Source organism: Artemia sp. Qi Xiang Cuo, chromosome 5, assembly GCF_049724085.1.
Source record: "Artemia sp. Qi Xiang Cuo chromosome 5, ASM4972408v1, whole genome shotgun sequence".
Classification (NCBI taxonomy): domain Eukaryota; kingdom Metazoa; phylum Arthropoda; class Branchiopoda; order Anostraca; family Artemiidae; genus Artemia; species Artemia sp. Qi Xiang Cuo.
This window is the reverse complement of record NC_142798.1, coordinates 75,244,995-75,263,954: the sequence shown is the minus strand read 5'-3', so window position 1 is coordinate 75,263,954 and position 18,960 is coordinate 75,244,995. Positions and strand designations below refer to the sequence as shown.

The 18,960-nt window shown below is 34.8% G+C and overlaps 1 protein-coding gene across 1 annotated transcript in view; it reads left to right on the top strand.

Moving 5' to 3' along the window:
* LOC148952524 (uncharacterized) overlaps positions 1-17,681 on the top strand; it is a 56,315-nt gene extending 38,634 nt beyond the window's left edge. The window contains exon 3 of the mRNA XM_089089941.1: positions 14,718-17,681. Coding sequence (XP_088946067.1) covers positions 14,718-17,580 — 2,863 coding nt within the window. The 3' untranslated portion in view covers positions 17,581-17,681. The remainder of the gene's footprint in view (positions 1-14,717) is intronic.
* Positions 17,682-18,960: the final 1,279 nt, after the last annotated feature.

Genomic DNA, 18,960 nt, shown 5'->3' with positions numbered 1-18,960 from the left:
GTAAAACTCCGAAATTATCTACGATATATATATATATATATATATATATATATATATATATATATATATATATATTTATATATAAATGTATATATATATATATATACATATATATATATATATGTATATGTTATTATTATTATTATTTATTTATTACCCGTCAAAAAAAGGTACAAAAGACGGAGTATCACTAAAAAAAAAAAAAACACATCGAACAAATTACAAAGACGAGAAACAAAAACTCAATTATACACTGCACTGCAGGTACGTAACATATTTTACATTTTAGAAAAGAAAAGAAAGGAGACATATTTATTTATATATATATATATATATATATATATATATATATATATATATATATATATATATATATATAAACTATGGAGATATTCCCTGTATTTTAAAAAGTTGAAGATAGGGTATTGTATCTCATCAGCTAGCTGTAGAATCATTTAAACATCTGTTTTTTTACTTCATTTGAGGAATTGAGTTTAGTAGGTGTTTTTGCTGAACGAGCGAGCAAGGTTTATTTCAACTGAAAAGTGACGATTCCTGTGATTCGAGATCGTCATGGAAAATGACAAGCCGAAACAAAAATTAATCTTGGAAAAAAAAACCTTCTGTAACGACTGTCTCAAAAGGAAAAGGATACATACACAAATAGTATTAGGAACAACATTGATCTGATTCAGCTAAATTGTGTGAACAGAATATTAATTAGTAATAACATCAATTATTAACCAACTTTATTTTATTATTTAATTATTAATATATCAATTAGTTTATTAATTAACTATGTATAATATGAACTCATTAGTTATTTATACCTTAACTAATAAATTGTTTGTAATAAATTAATTATTAATGACAAAATTTGAAAGTTCCTAGATTCAAGGATATTTCAAGTTTTTCGCATAAGGATTTCTGCGTTCGAGTACATACTAAAAATGGGAATTGCTTGATAAAAATTTGATATGGACAAAATTGCTCTCTTTCTTTCCCTTCGCCCCCACCTCCTTCTCTCTCTGTCACTCATAGTTTTTTGGCGCACTAGGGTGTTCCTTGTACATAGTAGGGACGGGCCCAAATATAGAAAGTTAGCAAAATCCTTTTGAAAGTTTCCGATAGAAAGTTTGCAAAATCCTCGTGTATTGCCAAAAAGGGTTGAAAAGTCATTCAAATTTATATTTTAAAAGAAAGAAATTATATCTTCGAAAGGTTTATTTAAAAAAGGAAATCGCTCAGATAATTTCCAATTAGAAGTAATAATATAAGAAAATAATAAGATTGTTAGATGATGCAGCTAAAAAAGTTTCCACTTAGCCTTGAACGACAGTGCTAAACTATCACGTATCTCCACACAGTGCTTTGCTTCGAAAAGAAATAAATTAGGCAACTGTTCACAACCGAAGGGTAAAATTAATAACCTTAGATCGAACTAACTTTTCATTTATAACTAAAATGAAACGAAAAGTATAGAAGTATAGCTTTTTCGTAAACGAAAAAGTACTTATATAGCTTTTAATTAAGACAGTTGAAAATATTCCAGTAAAAGTCTGCTTATTTTACGGCCTTTTATTAGTATATTTTAAACGGTCTTAGTTAAATCTTTTATCCACTATTATATGTTTTCACGTGATTTTAATTACAGGTGAACAAAGTATCTTATTAAATAGAAAAATTAATTATGTCCAAAACCTAAGGTCATTTAAACGACGTGAAAAATTTTACTATATGAGATTGTGCAAAGAATATGGGAATCTGAGTATGAAAATCAAATTCGTCTCTGCAAAGAAAAACCAGTCAGCGCCATCTACTCAGCAAAATATAAAGATATAATTTCTGTTCTGTTTCATTTCTTCTTACTTACGTCTTACTTTTGTTTGAAAATTTTTTTTTCAAAAGATTGCAATAGGTATACCTTTTTTCGCTAGCTTGTGTTTTGCAAGCTAAACTAGTTTTTACTATTTATAATCAACAAAAATAGCTAGTGCCAGATAATTTTTATTGTTTGAATTGGTTAAGTTGAAAATATACATTATTGAAGAATTAGTAAAATCTGGGATCCTATTTTCAATGACAAAAGAAAAACCTCCACGTAAAGTTATGTGGTTTTTGGTAATAGTGGGTGCCATGTTCAACAAAAAAAATGTGAGCAAATAATCCTCCAAAAAAAAAGCTAAAATATATGGTACTAAATCCTTGTAGAAGGTGTAGCTTTCATTTGAATATTTCTGTTAATTTTTGGGAATTTTTGAGAATCACCAGACTGTTAATGTTTGAATTATTACGGACAAGAAGCGTTATTAAACTCCATTTATTTATTTTTGTGGTCCAACGTGGCACCACTGACGAAAATGCGGCATTGCTCTAAATGCTTCATAATTATGAAAGAAGCGAAAGAAAATTTCTAGAAACTCGCGCGTTTCAGGTATGAATAGATGTCTTTGTTAGAATATAAACTTAAATATTTAATTGTAGTCCTAATTAAGATTTAAGTCTCTTTTTTTCTCCTGGAAAACGCTGCATTGTCATTGGTGCTAGTAGTTTTAGTTCCTTTTTTAAACCACGTTAAAATGCCAGGGTATCCTCTTTTGTCAGTTTCTTTGATCTTAACTTTTAGCGAGAAGGTGGTAAAGATGACGAAACAATAAGCTAAAACTTGGAAATGACCAAAAATTAAAATTTCAAAAAAGAAAAAATACACGACAGATGCAAATAAGAATTTTATTTAGTGAACTAAGCATAGTGCCGACATAGAACACATGAAAGAAGATAGGAGCTAAAACTGACACTAATATAGAGTAGGGTTGAAGGGTATATTACACTTGAAGGGTATTATCTCGATTTATCTACAGTATGAAGTTTAAATTTGCGAAAAAATGCGCCCAAAATACTAAATTAAAAGTAAATATATAAGGTAGAATAGTGACAATTTAGCATAAGGCTTACTTAATCAAATCCAAAATTTGGTACACTTGACTCTTATTTGCTGTTCATAGTTTAGTAAACAGCTTCTGCAGTAACTTTCTTATTGTAAGAGTGAGCAAAATTATAAGAATCGCCGATTACTTTCTTAGAAGAAGCATTTCCAAGTTTTGCTATTCAACTTTTCTACTCCAAAACGCAAAAGTTATAATTCGTCTTCTTTCTTCTAAGTTTTGGATTAGTTTTATAGTAGCATAGCAGCTTGTAATTTGGCTTATAAGAGTGATTCCTCTGTTTTTAGTACCACGCCTGCCCACAGCGGATAGGAATCCGCTTTATGCTGGTCTGAGTATATTTTCCTAATTCAGGAACCATTTAAAATCATGATTCATTTTGCATGCATTAAACCCTCATTCCCTTAAAAGTCCTCTGTCCCCTGAAGGACTGGGGGGGGGGTTTCAATCCAATCAGCTTTCTTGTGAACTAGAATGATTCAGATGTTCCTGTTCTTCTTTCGTATTTGGTCTCGTCTTTTTCCCAGTTTGATGGATTCAAACTGTCTGGGGGCTTATCCTCATTTCTTCTATAAAAATGCGTTGCCGGCTGTTGTTGTTCCTTCTTTGACCAGATGATTATAAAAATTATGTTTTCGGCTGCAGCGAACTACAAAACTCAATTATCTTTGACAAAACAAATTGAAACTTCTAAAAATCGAGACTAACGTAAATTGCTACTAGAGTAACGGAAACTGCAAATTACTTTCGTGAAACACAATTAGAAGTTAAAAAAAACACAACAAGCAACAAAGCTTTATTAAATTCAAAGACAAAAGTGGAAATTTCTAAAATTTATTTTCATATATCTCGTCACATAGTTTAATAATGCGAAATAGGTTACCAATGATAATGGTAATGAAGAAAAGGAAGTGTGTTCCTGCACCACCCTAGTATGGTAGAATTTGGCATTTCCGACTCAATATACTATAACCTAGTATTACCGCCTTATGTTACTAAGCAACGTTATATGGTACGAGAACTCCTATATCTACGACAAAAATAAGTACAAAGTTTTTCTATGATGTCATATTTCAAAAGTGAGCAAATACACCACATAAAAATTTATGTTGTTTAATCAGGTTCTTGACGTCTTCAAAATGTGAAAAACGGATACTAATTTTGGGCTCAAATCATCAGTTTACTTTACAATTAATCGTGATTTGGTTTGTTTTTTGTTTTTTTTTATCTAAGAATTACTTAAATTGATGGAAATGCGAAAAAAATTTATGTGAGTTTAAAAAAAAAGACCGAGCATACTAAAACAAAATATTCCGCAACTAGACCTGACACAAACAAATTGACCTCATTTAAAATCCAGGGCAAGTAAATACATGGAGAATTTTTGTGGGGATGAGGCAAAGACTTATAAACAACCAAAAATAGAGATATAGAAAACTGTCGGAAAAGTTATAACAATCCTCAGCGCCATCTACTTTTAGTTCTGTGGAAATGTCAAGACGGTATTGAGCCAAATTACAAATAGTATTTGGTGAAGAAAATAATCTAGAACTTAAAAAAAAGGTATAGTGGTTTCAAATTGTCATTCCGTAACGTAAGCCGCTCACCGCAAAATGGTCTATGATTGGTTAGCCAAAAATAAGTTTATATTCTTACAGATCTTAATTAAATCACTGCCATTGCCACACTTACCCAATGTGAAGCCGTTGTCCTGCTCTAATAATACCTCTCTGGTACAAATTGAAGAGTGTGTAAAATTGGCAAAGTGGAATAGAATTTTAGAACCCCACTCCTTCCTCTACATCTCCGATAGAAACCTCTTCTCTGGTACCAAAAAAGTGTTGGAAAAATCCTCCGAATTCTAGATGTTTAAAGAAATAATTTTTCCACTATCATTAATAGAAGAAAAACAATTGCTGATATAACGTTAGACTAACCAGTAATAATATATGGGGGAAAACGAAAATCATTAGATGATGCAGCTAAGATAGTTTCTATTGTTTTGAATAGCCATCCTAATCTAAGATTGTCCTCTCTTATACTAGTCCTTCTGTTCTACAATCAATTTAGGGACTAAAGGTTTGCTTCTATGATCAAGTGGCTTGTTATTTTGAGATTTTGATTGAGTGAAAACACTGTTGATGATGGTGCAAGAATGTTAGTACTAATTTGTCAGTAATGCCCTCCCCCTTTACTGATCCTTTCCTTCCATGAGGAAAATATTGGTTGCCTACACATTCAAGTGTGATTATTTTGATGTCTCATTTCTTTGTTGACATTTAAAGAGGCAGTGAGTTTTCGTCTGTTTCGAGTTGTTTAAAGTAGCGAGTCAAAATTAATTTTAGATTGTAGGAAGTATATATTTTATGCTTTTGCTTATGACGAGAAGAGTCTTAGAGATATGTATGCAAAGAAAAAATATTTATTAAACAAATTGAATGAGATTATACAAAATTTACCAGTTGACAAAGAAAAATGACATTTATGACTTCTGCACAAAAGCTCGTACTCCAAAAAGCTAAAAGGTTGTTTCTGACTTGACAAAGGGGCTTTTGTTTCTGTGCCTCTCTCCCTTAAAATGCCAATGTTTTTTGGACTTTATTTTATTCGTTCCTACTAAAACGAAATCTACTTTTACGAGCACTGGACGATTATTTGGCACAGGAAGCATTGTTGTTAATAAAAGACTTTACACAAAGCCTCCTACGCTTCTGAAAAATTAAAGCTGCTGCTGAAAAAATTTGTCGGTCCCGTGCTCACCCCCTCCTTGTAATCTCAAAATTTTTACGACTTTACTCATAATTTCCTATAATTTTCATAAGTCCCCAAATTGCCAGCAAAAAGACTATTTAAAGATTTACATAACAACTTACATTTTCAAAAAATAATTCTAGCTAGTAGCCAGAGTGTAAATTCTGGAGATCGCTGATCTCATCTGTGAAAGAAAAAATATTTCTTCGCCCCTTTAACAACTTCGACAACGCGCGGAATTGTATTTCTTCTCGCGAAGTTGTAGGTTAATTTTGCTCGGTAAAACAGTACAAGCTAGTTCACTTCTCACAAAATCTATACATCTGCGATAGTCTGTCTGATCAGAAAAAATTTTCGCCTTTATATGAATACACATTATCTATTAAATAAAAATCGAGCTTATGTATGCGTGATTTTATGACTAAACCGATTTTGTGTGTACTCTAGAAAAATAAGCTAGTCTAAATAAGTCGAAAACGTGAAAAATCAGCAGAATAACTTTGAAACTTCTAAGATCGACATTAGCGATAAAAATTTAAACTAAAACGAGAAATATGACTTCATGGCAACAAGTATACGATGGCTGATTACTTGTATGCCTGAGTTATAGTTCTTCTATGAGGTGTGGGTTAGTTTTCTTGTGCAAAAAATGAATAATTCAGCTCATTAGTAGTACAAGTTACGAATCTGCAAATTCTGTATCCTATTGGGCTTGTCAAAGAAGTGCGTACAACTCTGGATATAAGCGTTGCAACATATCGTACATTAGGAAAAAAAAATTTCGCTGTTTCTGAGGCTTAGTTTGAAGAAAAATATTTCAAGTTAGATGGAGACTAGAGAAACCAAATACGAAATGAAGTTTTTTATAAAAGAAAAAACCTTTTTTTCCGACTGAACAAAATCGAACTTTTAAAAAATGTCTTTTCTTGCTTTCACAACCCGTCTTTTGAACAAAGCTACGTCTGTCCTGTCTTAAAATAAAGCAGCAAATCATGCTAATTAAAAAAAAACATACTATTTTTCAGTTGAGTGGCTTATTTTTCGCCCATTCGACTAATATGCCGTTGATAAAAAGAAGAAAGATAATACTGTTTGCATAGCTATTAGGAAACCTTAAAAGAGTCATACCCCCCCCCATCCATGATTCTTTCGGGGGGGGGAGGAGATTTTACAGAAGAAAACTTTAAAAAATGCATAAAAAATTGTTTATATTCATTTTTTATTATGTTTTACGAGTCAGACAAACATTTTGTTTTTGGGATGGGCGTTCAAGCCTTCTAACCCTCCCCTTGAATACGGCCTTGAGTAACTGTACTTGAATCGTTCTTATAGAGCACATTTTTTAACTGACTTATTATCAATTCTTGAACTTGGAGTCACGCAGGGGCTTTTGACGAGAAAAAAGTTGATTGAAAGAACTATTTATGATTTTTTACATTTCAAAGAAATGAGTTTTACAATGTTCTCGGGAAGATTTTGCTAAAAGGCATAGCATTTCAAAGGGGGAGGGCAACTCGGGCAGCTTCCGTGGACGCCGTGACTGGAAGGGGCGTCGCAGCTGGGGGGGGGAGCTGCCCACTTTAATGAAATTTTTCTCTTTGATTTGGCCTTTTTTGCATATATTCGAGTCGGGATGCCGCGCTGTTATTAATTTTTACCGGGCACCACCAACCCTAGGAACGGGTCTGCTAATAGGCCAGTATCTTAGAGTTACTCACTCAAGCAAGTTTTCTGTTGCAATTCTGCCTTTTAGTTAAAACAAAAAGAAGATCAAATAGAGTGAAAGTACTGGAAGAAAAAGACAAGGATTAATGTATTTGAAAAATTGTCTGTTTGCACTATTTTAACAAGAGACTAGAAATTCGCATCTTCTTCTCATAAATTTAAAAATCTATGGAATACTGTAAATTATGCTAAGACCAATATTTTCAATGGTTTGTTATTAATGAATAATGAAAATCGATCAGTTAGAGCTGTAGAGGGATTTTTTTTTTCCAGAATCCATGGCTAGAAATTTGTTGATCTATAGCAGAAACTGTAGATGTGGCAAATCTGCTTCATTTGAAATCTCATATCTCTTTTTTTCTATCTTGAAAATGTTGAAATCGTTTCGACTTTTTTTGCTGAAAGAAAGAAAATCCCAGCTCACTTAGAAGTTATTTAACACTGACAAAAATTGAGGCTTGTTTGTTTCACAAAAAGGTGATTTTGAAAAGTTAGTTTTTAAGGCACTGCTTATATGCTTAAGAGGGCAAAAACGCGTATGTTTTTAATACATCAAGCAAATAGCAAAATAGGAGCCATTTATCGTTTCTTTTCTCAGAAGACTATACGATTGCTGATATTGAGGACGGGGGAGGGAGCTGCTGGTCCAACCCCCCCCCCCCCTTAGAAAAAAACAAATATATGGAAATAAATTTTTAGCTTTCCATTTAAAACATTTTTATTTTCGGGGAAAATTATGTCATTTCTTGGGGGAAGAGTTATGAAACCTCTGTCCTCCGTTCCTTTCGAATTTCCCTGGACACTAAAGGGCGTATCTCTCTCGAAAACTTTTGGGAGGTTTGTTCTTCCCTTTCCCCAGTTTAAATTTATGCTAGATTCTATGGAGGTCTTCTGTTTAAAATAAAAAATTTTTACAAAAAAGTAAATTTTTCGCAATTACGGTTTGAAAGAGCTTGTTTGTTAATAAAACAAAATAATAAAAAATATTTTTGGCGAAAACAAATGGTTAAGGAAACTCAAGTTTTTCTACCTTCATCGATCGATCTGTCAAATACATCGACACTGAGAAACCTGCCTAACAGCTACTTTTCCTAACAGTATTGTCTCTTAGTATAAACAATTTTCTGTGCATCCCTCTGAAACCTTAGATTTTAGGAACAAAAACTTGTAAACAACAAAACATTAGTAAATGAGATTAACATGTGCCTACAGTTTAACTGCGTAATTTAATTCCTGTAAGCTGCTCCCGGTGTTTAGGGCCTCTATGCAGTTCATAGGTAGGGCGTTGTTTTAGATAGCGCTATCTATTAGTACCGTTCCTAGAGATATTTTTGAAAAGAAGAAATGTTTTTCACTAAGTCGCTAAACATTCTTGTTTTAAGGGTGTACATTTGCAAATGATTAGCTGGCTTTTTCGTAGAAAAGAAAAGATATTCCATGCAAATTATTTTAAATTTCTAAAACATGAATAATAAACTAAGACATTGCTTTGCTAAGCCATTAATTAGTATATTAAGTAGGATAGTAAATAACTCTGAAAATATTGTATTGATAATATTCCAATACACTGAGGAAGTTTCGCAAACTGAAAAGCAGGCCTATAAAAACGCATAAGCTGAGGGCTGACCTTGAAAAAGATGCTAAATTGAAGACTAACGTAAAATATGCCCATATTTAATGAATGCGGTCATTATTAATTTGAAAAACGACATCTGTCCAACCCTTAAATATCGTTTAAGGGCTAAAAGGCTTAAATATCGTTTAAGGCTAAAAGCCTTAAATATCGTTTAAGGGCGTAAAGCTCTAAACAGGGGCTAAAAGCCCCTGTTTAGAGTGGGTTCTCAAATTTCTGAAAAAATTATCTGTTTTCGTTGTCTTTAAAGTTTTAGAATTTGTTCATTTTATTTTTGAAGCATATTTAATTATGAATCTAGGTTCTTGTAGGCTACTCTTTTATAACCGTCTTTCCTAAAACTGTCAGTATTCTAATTAGTTTAAAATGTCTTAAGCATAAAGTTAAAGCACTTCATTTTGTGACAGTACATAACCAAGGTTAAATTTATAGCTTTTAATTAATCGTCCTTTAATTGATTAAATAAAAAAAAAAGTTTTTTAAACTGAAAGTAAGGAGCGACATTAAAACTTAAAACGAACAGAAATTATTCCGTATATGAAAGGGGCTGTCCCCTCCTCAGCGCTTCGCTCTTTACGCTAAAGTTTTGTATTGTTTTAAAAAATAAAGTTTTGAGTCAGAGACAAACTTTAGCGTAAAGAGCGCGGCGGTGAGGAGGGGACAGCCCCTTTCATATACGGAATAATTTCTGTTCGTTTTAAGTTTTAATGTCGCTCCTTACTTTCAGTTTAAAAAACTTGTTTTTTTTATTTAATTTCTGATCGTTTTTTAGTTATTGCAGCTTTTATTTGCATAAAAATTTTACTTTTCTTTTGCTAAATGGATGTCTTTACAAATAAACTTACGTAACTAACTTCTATATTCGTATATTTTTCTTCTGGCAAAAAATACAAAGTTGCAGATTTTTGCAGATATGAGCTTGAAACCTATGTAATAGGGTTTTCTGATACGCTGAATTCTGACGGTGTGATTTTTATTAAAATTCTTTCACTTGTAGGGGATGTTTCCCCCCTCTTTAAAAAATCGAGTAAATTTTCTCAGGCCTGTAGCCTTTGATGAGTAATACTAAACTTATTAAAATTTATATATTTAGGATCAGCATTATAAACACATTCTTTTGATACATTTATTGACATCAAAATTCCGTTTTTAAAAGTTTCGATTACTATTTAGCCGTATCGCTTGTTTTTTTATTACGTATATGTTATTACGTGTATGAAGGGGTTCTCCCCTTAGTCAATACCACGCTCTTTACGTTAAAAGTTAAAAAAAATTTTGATTCACAAACCCCTGAATCACAAAGGCCGTTTAATTAGAATAGATAGCTCTTTTGAAAGCACTAAAAAAAACTGTAGCGTAAAGAGCGAGGTATTGACTTGGGGAGAACCCCCTCACATACGTTATAATTTCTGTTCGTTTTAAGTTCTAATATTCCTTCTTACATTTCAGTTGAAAAAACTTGTTTTTTTTAATTAATTTCTGATTGTCTAATGATCGATTTAATTTCTAATGCTTGGAAATCCGGCGCCCCCTTCATAGAAATGTCTCTTACCCCCAAGAAACATCCTCCACGGCTATATTCTCCAGAGTAACCCCCTCCTCTAGCCCCCCCCCCAGAAAAGATCCTTCCTGAAAATGGTTGTATACTTCCCAAGAACCAATAATTAAGGCTGGCAAGTCCGGCGCCCCCTACAGGGCAATTTCCCTTCCCCCATGAAAACTTCCTTCATGAACAGATCCTCCAACATAACCCCCGACCCACCCATACCTACCCCAAACCCCAAAAAAAACACCAGGAAAAATATGTTAAATTACCAAAAAACCAAACAATATGTTAACAATGGGTAAATTTCATAACATTTAGCCCTCCCTTTGGGAACTTCGGGGGATTAAGTCACCCTAAAAGACATATTTATCATATTTTCGACCATGTTGAACAAAATGGCTGTTTAAAAATTTTGATTATGTGACTTTGGGGAAAAAATAACCGTAGGAGTGGGCCTAGTTACTTCCTATATTTTTTATAAATCAAATATAGCACTAGGACTTTTATTATCCATTCAAATGAGGTGTCTAACAACAATAAAGAATTACTTGTTCGTTTCAATTACCCATGGGGAAAAAAAACAAAAAAAAAATAAACACGCATCTTTCTTCTGGCAAACCGTGATCTTTCTTCTGGCAAAAAATGGAAAATTTCACATTTTTGTAGATAGGAGCTTGAAACCTCTATAGTAGGGTTCTCTGATACACTGAATCTGATGGTGTGATGTTCATTAAGGTTCTGTAACTTTTAGGGGGTGTTTCCGCCCTTTTTTTGAAAATCAGGCAAATTTTCTCAGGCGCGTAACTTTTGATGGGTAGCACTAAACCTGATGAAAGTTATATATTTGAAATCAGCATTGAAATATGATTCTTTTGATATATCTATTGGTATCAAAAACCCGTTTTCTAGAGTTTCGGTTACCATTGAGCCGGGTCGCTCCTTACTTACAGTACGTTCCCACGAACTGTTTGATAGCAGTTAATTTAATAGTTTATTGATTTAATTAATTGGAAGTAAATTAATTCCAAAAGAAAGTTTTCATCACGAATAGCGCAAGCTGTTGTAAAAAGGAGAAACATTTTCTTCCCTTGAACAAAATTCAATTTTATCAATTCATTTCAACTATTTAAAGGTATACAAAATTAAAGCAACTATAATATTATGGATTAGATATGTAGGGAAGGGGATGCACAAGGCTATAAAAAAAAGGTTGAGATTTAATCTTCTTAAATTAATTTTGATTTTACAGACTCTTAAGTTAAGTAAAAGTATAAATAAGGCGAAAATGACGATACTACAGAAAAGCCACTTAGGGGGAGGGGGACGGCTGCTACCCGCTACGAAACCAAACGTTCCGTTCAGAAAATTTCGATCCATAACGCCCATGTTAGGTGGTCTTCAGAAAATTAGAGTCAGTATTGTCTCAGTACCTACCTAACTTGTGAAAATGTCCCATCGAATCAAGATAGATCGAAACGGCATTCAAGGGATTTCGCCTTTCATCCCTCTGTTGCATACTTAGGTTCAGTGAGGGAATCAGGGGATGTATTCGTGAAGAGAGCATAAAAAATGATGCCCTAGATAGCAGCTTTAGAAAATAATTGAGAGCAAGCTGTGAAGTTTCAGGATAGTGGTCTTAGAGCCTCCTTTCTCCCAATAGCTAGGCTCTTACCTGGTTCTTTTTGGAGCCCATGCTTGTAATGTACTCAACGCCCCATCTCTGATTTACTCTTTTTCATTGCCTGTTTATTTTTTGCACTTACAAATCCACGACTGCACTATTTAGTTTCAAATTCTATGTATTCCTGAATTCAATGTAACATAATATGAAAACTTAAACGAAAGACAATTTTTCAAAATAATAGGTTGTGTGATTTTTTAGTAGTCGTTACCATTTTGCAACGACGGCAATGGCGTCATATATAAAAAATCTGAATTTTTAAAAAGCATTTTTGATTTTTTTTTTTTTTTTTTGACAATATAGTTACGCTCTTAATTAAATAACTTGTAAAATTGTTTGCCCCGTTAAAATTTCTGTCAATAAGATTTCTTTCCATTTTCAATTTCTTAAATTTTTTTTAGTAATTCAAAACTAAATGCTTTATCGTCGAACCTAATAAATACACGAATTACTTTTCCGATATGTATTTGAGTAATATTTGTTGTACACTAGACCATAAAATAAAAGTTCAAAATAGGGATAAAATCCTTTTTAATAGACAGTATATAGAAATTCAAAAAAAATACCAGATATTTTGGTCATATATACAGTGACCGTCATCAGTAGTAAAACTAAACTAAAACAATTTAAAACAAAAGTTTATATACGATTTCAAATAAAACTATATACTGTTTAATTCTCTAATTCTTTTCAAAGCAAAAAGCGGAAGCTGTGGTCTCCGAAATTATCTAGACTAGACCATCTTTTGTCTGCTCCGTTTTGTTACAAATTATCTATGATTATGTTGCTGCAGAAGGTCTCTGAATAGACTGGGAAGAGGTCATAAGGAAAGATTTAAAGGAAATTGGTACTTTGTGGGAGGGGGTAAAGAGGAAAGCTTTCAATAGATTGGGGTGGAGGAGGAGCTTGCTTTGCTGTGTTGGCCTTAGGGGGCATGGTCCTGTAGTGAGTTGTTAGTAGTAATATTATTACGCATCTTTAAATATGCTACATTTTGATACTTAAGCCTTATTGCAAAATTAAAAGAAAAACACTTGTAAAATGATGAGAAACACAATTAAATGATGATGGTAATCTGGTAGACAAGGAGAAATGATGTATTTTCAAGTATTTGCCTTCGAATATTATTTAGAACTACATAGCAACACAAAAAAAAAATTAGAAGACGCAGAAAAAGAATTTGTAGAGATCCAGCGGTGAATCCCTATAACAGTGTGTACTAAATGTTGCGGAAATGCTGGCAACAGTTTTAGTAACAGAAGATTGCGGATGTTTCTACGAAGATTAGAACTCATCTTCAGCACTAGTTCAAATCAGAATAAAGATCGAATTGCGTCGAGACTAGATTGGAATAGAGTTAAATATACAAGTATTAATGACAATGCTTGTGGCATACATTTCCTTACATTGCATAATGCTCTGTCGATCCTCAAAATCATTGTTGAGTTATCCACGACAAAAGATTAAAATACATTGAATTTGTCAAAAGAATATCGATTAACACACTACGAAAAAAAAACAATGAAAAAGGGATAAAAATATATCTTTTTTTTTATCAGAAAGAATCAGCCTTTAAAGTGTCGCCAACGTTATAATAAAAGCACAAGTAATAATTACGTAATTTATAGTAAAAATTTGTTGCATACAATCAATAACAAAATCATAATGAAAGTATAACTAATTCAACACTAGTGCCAATAGTAATAGCATAGCAAGGCCCTCCCACGCTTTCGTTAGGATTGGTCCCCCCAAGAAAAGAACCTTGTTCATTTTTTGGATGTAAAATAAAAGAAAATTTTTCAATTTTTTTTTTTTTTTTTTTTTTTTTGCAGTTGTTCTCGGGGTATTTGAAAACCTACCCCTCATGTGAGGCTTGTAAGGTATGAGGCATTCTCTAAACAATACAAAAGGATGAATATTCTATAGCCAAGTTGGAAATTTGAACTACTCGCTTCTGTTGGCATATTATTGCAGCAAGTTCCTAACAAAGTAATAGTGCTTATGGCTGCTGACACACTAGCCGACAATTCTCCTAAAAGACCAATCCACTACTGAATGTGTTTTGTTTCTAATGTAAAGTAAGAAGGGGACTCCAAACCTCAGGCAAATAAATAGAGATTTTTCTTAGCTTGCTTTGCTTGAATAAATCAGCTAATAAGAATTGATTGAAAACCATCTATAAACGTAAAAGGGGATGGGGTGAAATCCAGTAAAGTTTAGTTCCACTGCGGCTTTTACAATCAATGTTAGTATTTTCCTCACCCCTTCCTCCCCTGTCAATGAAAAATTGAATTAGTAAGTTCAAAGTTTCAATACTAATCAATTACTATTAAAAAGTGTTTGAACCGAAAGGAAATAACTTGCGTGAAGCTTGCAAAATAATTTTTTTAATAAATAATTTTGCTACGGGTGTAAAACTAGTTGATTTTCTTCTAGCTCAGACGAAGATGCCCGACAAGCTATGGCGTTAAATGGAGAGAGATTACAAGACGCTTCTGTCCGTCTTCTCTTAAGCTCAAGAGCAGAGATGCAGCGAGTTATTGAGCTAACAAGAAGCGGTCATCCAGTGGCTCCAATTCCACCAAAACCGACTCCCACTCAGCCCCCACCTATGCCATCTATGCCAATGCCTAATATGGGTGGTATGGGTCCTTTGCCTACTATGCCTATTGCAAATCCTTTGTTGGGAATGCCCCTTGATCCTGCTGGCTTACTGTCAGCGTTGCAGAATCCGCAGTTGGCTGCAACCTATGCTGCACTTTTTCAAGCGGCTGCCTTCGCTCAAACTGCTGCGTTAAAACAGGAAAAACCAACAACTAATGCCACTGCGATGTCGAATGAAAGCTTAGCAGCCTTTGGGTTTGCTCCAACAGCTACTGGAGCCCCTCAACAACAACAAAGAATTTCACCTATGAATGTGACGCCTAATGCCCAGCCACCGTTACCACAAGCACCACCGAATAGGCCAGCTTTAACCAAACCTGAAGTTGAAATAGTTTCAGCCCCCAAGTCTTCTATGGTTAGAGAAAGAAAAAATGTTGAAGAAAAAGGGAAACCTGAGGAAGAGGAAGACAGAGATCGTTATCGTTACGGTTTAAAGTCAAAATCATCGCCCGACCGTGACAAAAAGAGGAGCCGTTCAAAAGAAAGGCGCGATCGTCGGCGGTGGGACAGAAGCCGAAGCAGAGAAAGACGCTCAAGATCGAGATCCAGGGACAGGCGACACAGAAGAACTTCCCCTACTCAGAGGAAAAGAGACTTGGACGAGTTCGGGAGGGATAAACGTAGGGAAAGCTTTGAAAAGGATGTCAAGCATCGAGATGGTACCTATCGAAAAGAAACCATAGCCGCACCAATCCCATCATTAGCACCGCCTAAACAAGAAGCTGCTATGCCTACTCGCGAGCAAGAAAAAACTCAGCCTTTATTGAAGCAAGCGTCAAAAGACCGTGCACCACAAAGAGATGGCCCCGGTATGCCTTTAAATGAAAAAGGATCCATGGTTAGGGAGGCTAAGAGTAGGTTTAGTCCACTTGAGCCACAGGCACCTTATGTGGACAAATTTGCCACGACTAGAGAGACAAAAAGCAGATTTAGTCCACTTGAACAAGAGGTGCCAGATGTGGCGAACATTCCATCTCCTAAAGTGCCCCTGCTACAACTGGCACCAAATTTTAGTGCTAATGAATTTCAGCCTTTTCCACAAAACGGTTCTGACACAAAAAAAACATGGGCTCAGTCTGAGAGAAAAGAAAGTGAAACAAAACCGACTCAAGCAAGTACTATAATTAGAGTGTTCGGTAGATTTCCACGTCTAACGTACAAAGCTATTCGTTCCTTCTTTCGGGGGATTTACATAAAAGCCGACAATATTCGATTGCTATCAGCCCTTGATGGCCAGTTGGCCAGTATTGCTTACGTCCGCTTTGATTCCGTCAGTGACAAAATGAAGGCTTTGAACACGCCACTAGACGACACAGTCATTTTGAGCGATGCATCGAGTAAAGAATTCGATCAGGCGATTGATGATTATCAACCGAACAAGTTTCATCGTGAAATGCTTTATGATAGCTGTTTTTGTGTCAGAAATTTGCCAAATGATGCTACTGTTGATAGTTTGAAGGTGGCTCTTAGTGGCTTTGACATCTTGGATGTTTCTGTGGAGCTGGTTACACCCAATTATACGAATTGTCTTATTGGATACGTTCGCTTCTCAACTTTACAGGAAGCAGAAAAGGCCCGTGAACTTCTTTACAGTGGTGTATTATTTGATGATAAGGTTGTTCCAGTCGCGCTTGCCCCTGTCGAAGAGTACTTTAAATCCAAGCTTCGTGACACTGCCAAGCCTATTATAGATGAAACAAAGCCAAAAGGTCCTGCAAGTGAGACAACTTTCGTCAAGGGACTTCCGCCAACAGTCACTGAGCGGGATATTCTTGATTTTTTCTCTGACGCCGGTGTTTTCCCGGCTCGGATACATTTTTTGCTTGACAGCTCAAACGATCCTTCTGGTGACGCAATCATTGAGTTTCAGAATCCCGAAGACGCAGAAAAGGCTACTGCCAAAAATGGCAGCATGATGGGTCTAAATACGATTGAGGTATCAACTATTTCCAGGAAAAAAGCCGCAACTTATGTTCCACAAATTGCCGATTCCATTGGTGATGTTGACATGGAAGTTGAAGAGACAGAGCCGTCTGATGAAAATGAAGAAATTGTGGACGCAACTAAAGAAGAAGAAGTTGAAGAAAATAAAACCATAGTAGAAGAACCAAAAGAAAATATTAATGAGCCACAAAAACAGCCAGAGAGATCTCTTCTTGGCTCAAGAGGGCCTTTACATCCATCTTTTCGGCCAAGACCCTCTCTACTAGGTATTTACCCTCGACAGCCGGGTCCTGGTTTTCCAGGAGGCCTGAGAGGACAAGAACCAAGAACGCGACCTTCTCTATTGTCGAACAGCCGACCCTTCAGACCAATAGACCCTAGAGGTCTTGAACCAAGACCTCGTTTCCAAGGTGAACAATTTATCGATGCTAAGCCACCGAATTTTACCGACCCTCGTTGTGTTGTTTGCCTTCAAAATATACCTTATAAAGCGGGAATTGAAGACATTTTGTTGTTTTTTGATGAATTTGGGCTGAGAAAGGAACAAATTGCCCGAAAATTTTCAGACGATGGTTTTGCAACAGACGAGGCAAGAGTTTGTTTTGATTCGCCTGCTGACGTTGGAAGAGCATTGCGGCTCAATGGGCGAAAAATTTGGAATCGTCCCATTCGGGTATCCCCTTTGAAATAATAACTGCTTACCTGCTTTTGTGTATTTAGGTCCATTTGTACCATTACTCTTAGTTATTAAAAAAAAGCTGAATCTATTTCAATTCCATTTTCAACGGAGTGGCTCTGGAATAACGTAGGTTTTGGGTAAACATTAATAAACTTTGACGTTAAAATGGCATCGTTAAAAAATCGGTTTTTAAAGAATCATCTTCCGCACGTCTTTAGCATTGTGTACCAACAGTAAGTATAACAGTAAAGAAATGTATTCCATAAGGTTATTCATTTCAGAAAGTTTCTCTGGAATCCTCCCTATGTGATATTATAGTGAGGTCGACTGTTTCTTTTCTTCATAGTCTTTAATCCGGGATACATCTTATTGTGGAACGTTCCAGGAAAAAAATAAGGACTTTCTAAAATCTTCGTCTCAGAAGGAAAAAGCACGCGTTCTTAGTCAGATTTAGCATCTAACCTTTTATTTAAATTCCTGAGGCCATGATTTCATTTACCGGACCAGAATAAACTACAGAAAACCACTCAGTTCTAGTCTTTGGCTTTAAGCCATTTTTAGCCTTCTTGTCCGTCATAATGGTCCCTATTGCTAGTGGGTGGGAATTACCTATGAAGTTCATGGGCCTTTCAGTCAAAACAGGAGTGGGAGGAAAACTCGGTCTTCCAAAAACAATCTTTTGACTCTATCCATGTACGCTAGCCAACATCCCACTCACAGTTTGATCAAAATTTTGTTCAGAGCACATTTCAATTCAATACTACATCCCTATTAAAACAATTGTATATTTAAAAAAAAAAGTGATAATCAGAACGGACAAAGAGCTCAGCCAGTTTGCAAAGTCTCGTATTGCTTCATACAAATCGGTACCAAGAGTCTTGAAATCGCAGCTTAAAATAGCAGCCACTTCGCTGTCAGGTGAAGTGAGTCTTCCACGCAGAAGCGTCAATTTGGTAGTACAGACTCAATATCCCGCTTATTTTGAAAAATACCTTGTTTTGGCATTTCCATTGAAAAACAGGTGTTTTAGTTAAGAATCGAAAACAATAAAATTGCCCCCTCCCCTGTATTTTGGTGAATTTACGCCCCTGCTTCCCCTCAGGGAAACACATGAGGCCACATGCAACCGATGAAACAAGACTGAAATGGAGTTTCAACCATATCTCAGTAGCACTAGCAGGGCCAAGAACTTTTTTTTAAACATAGGGATTTTTTTTCAATGGAGATATAATTTATTGAGAAAAAAAAATTAAAATAAAAAGCTTGACGCCCAGTAACCTGGGCTTGTATTGCCACTCAAAAAAAAAAAAAACTTGCATCTACTTACATCAGTGCATTCGGGTTCCCATTTCACAACAAAATATATGAAACATATAGAACTACTTGAGAAAA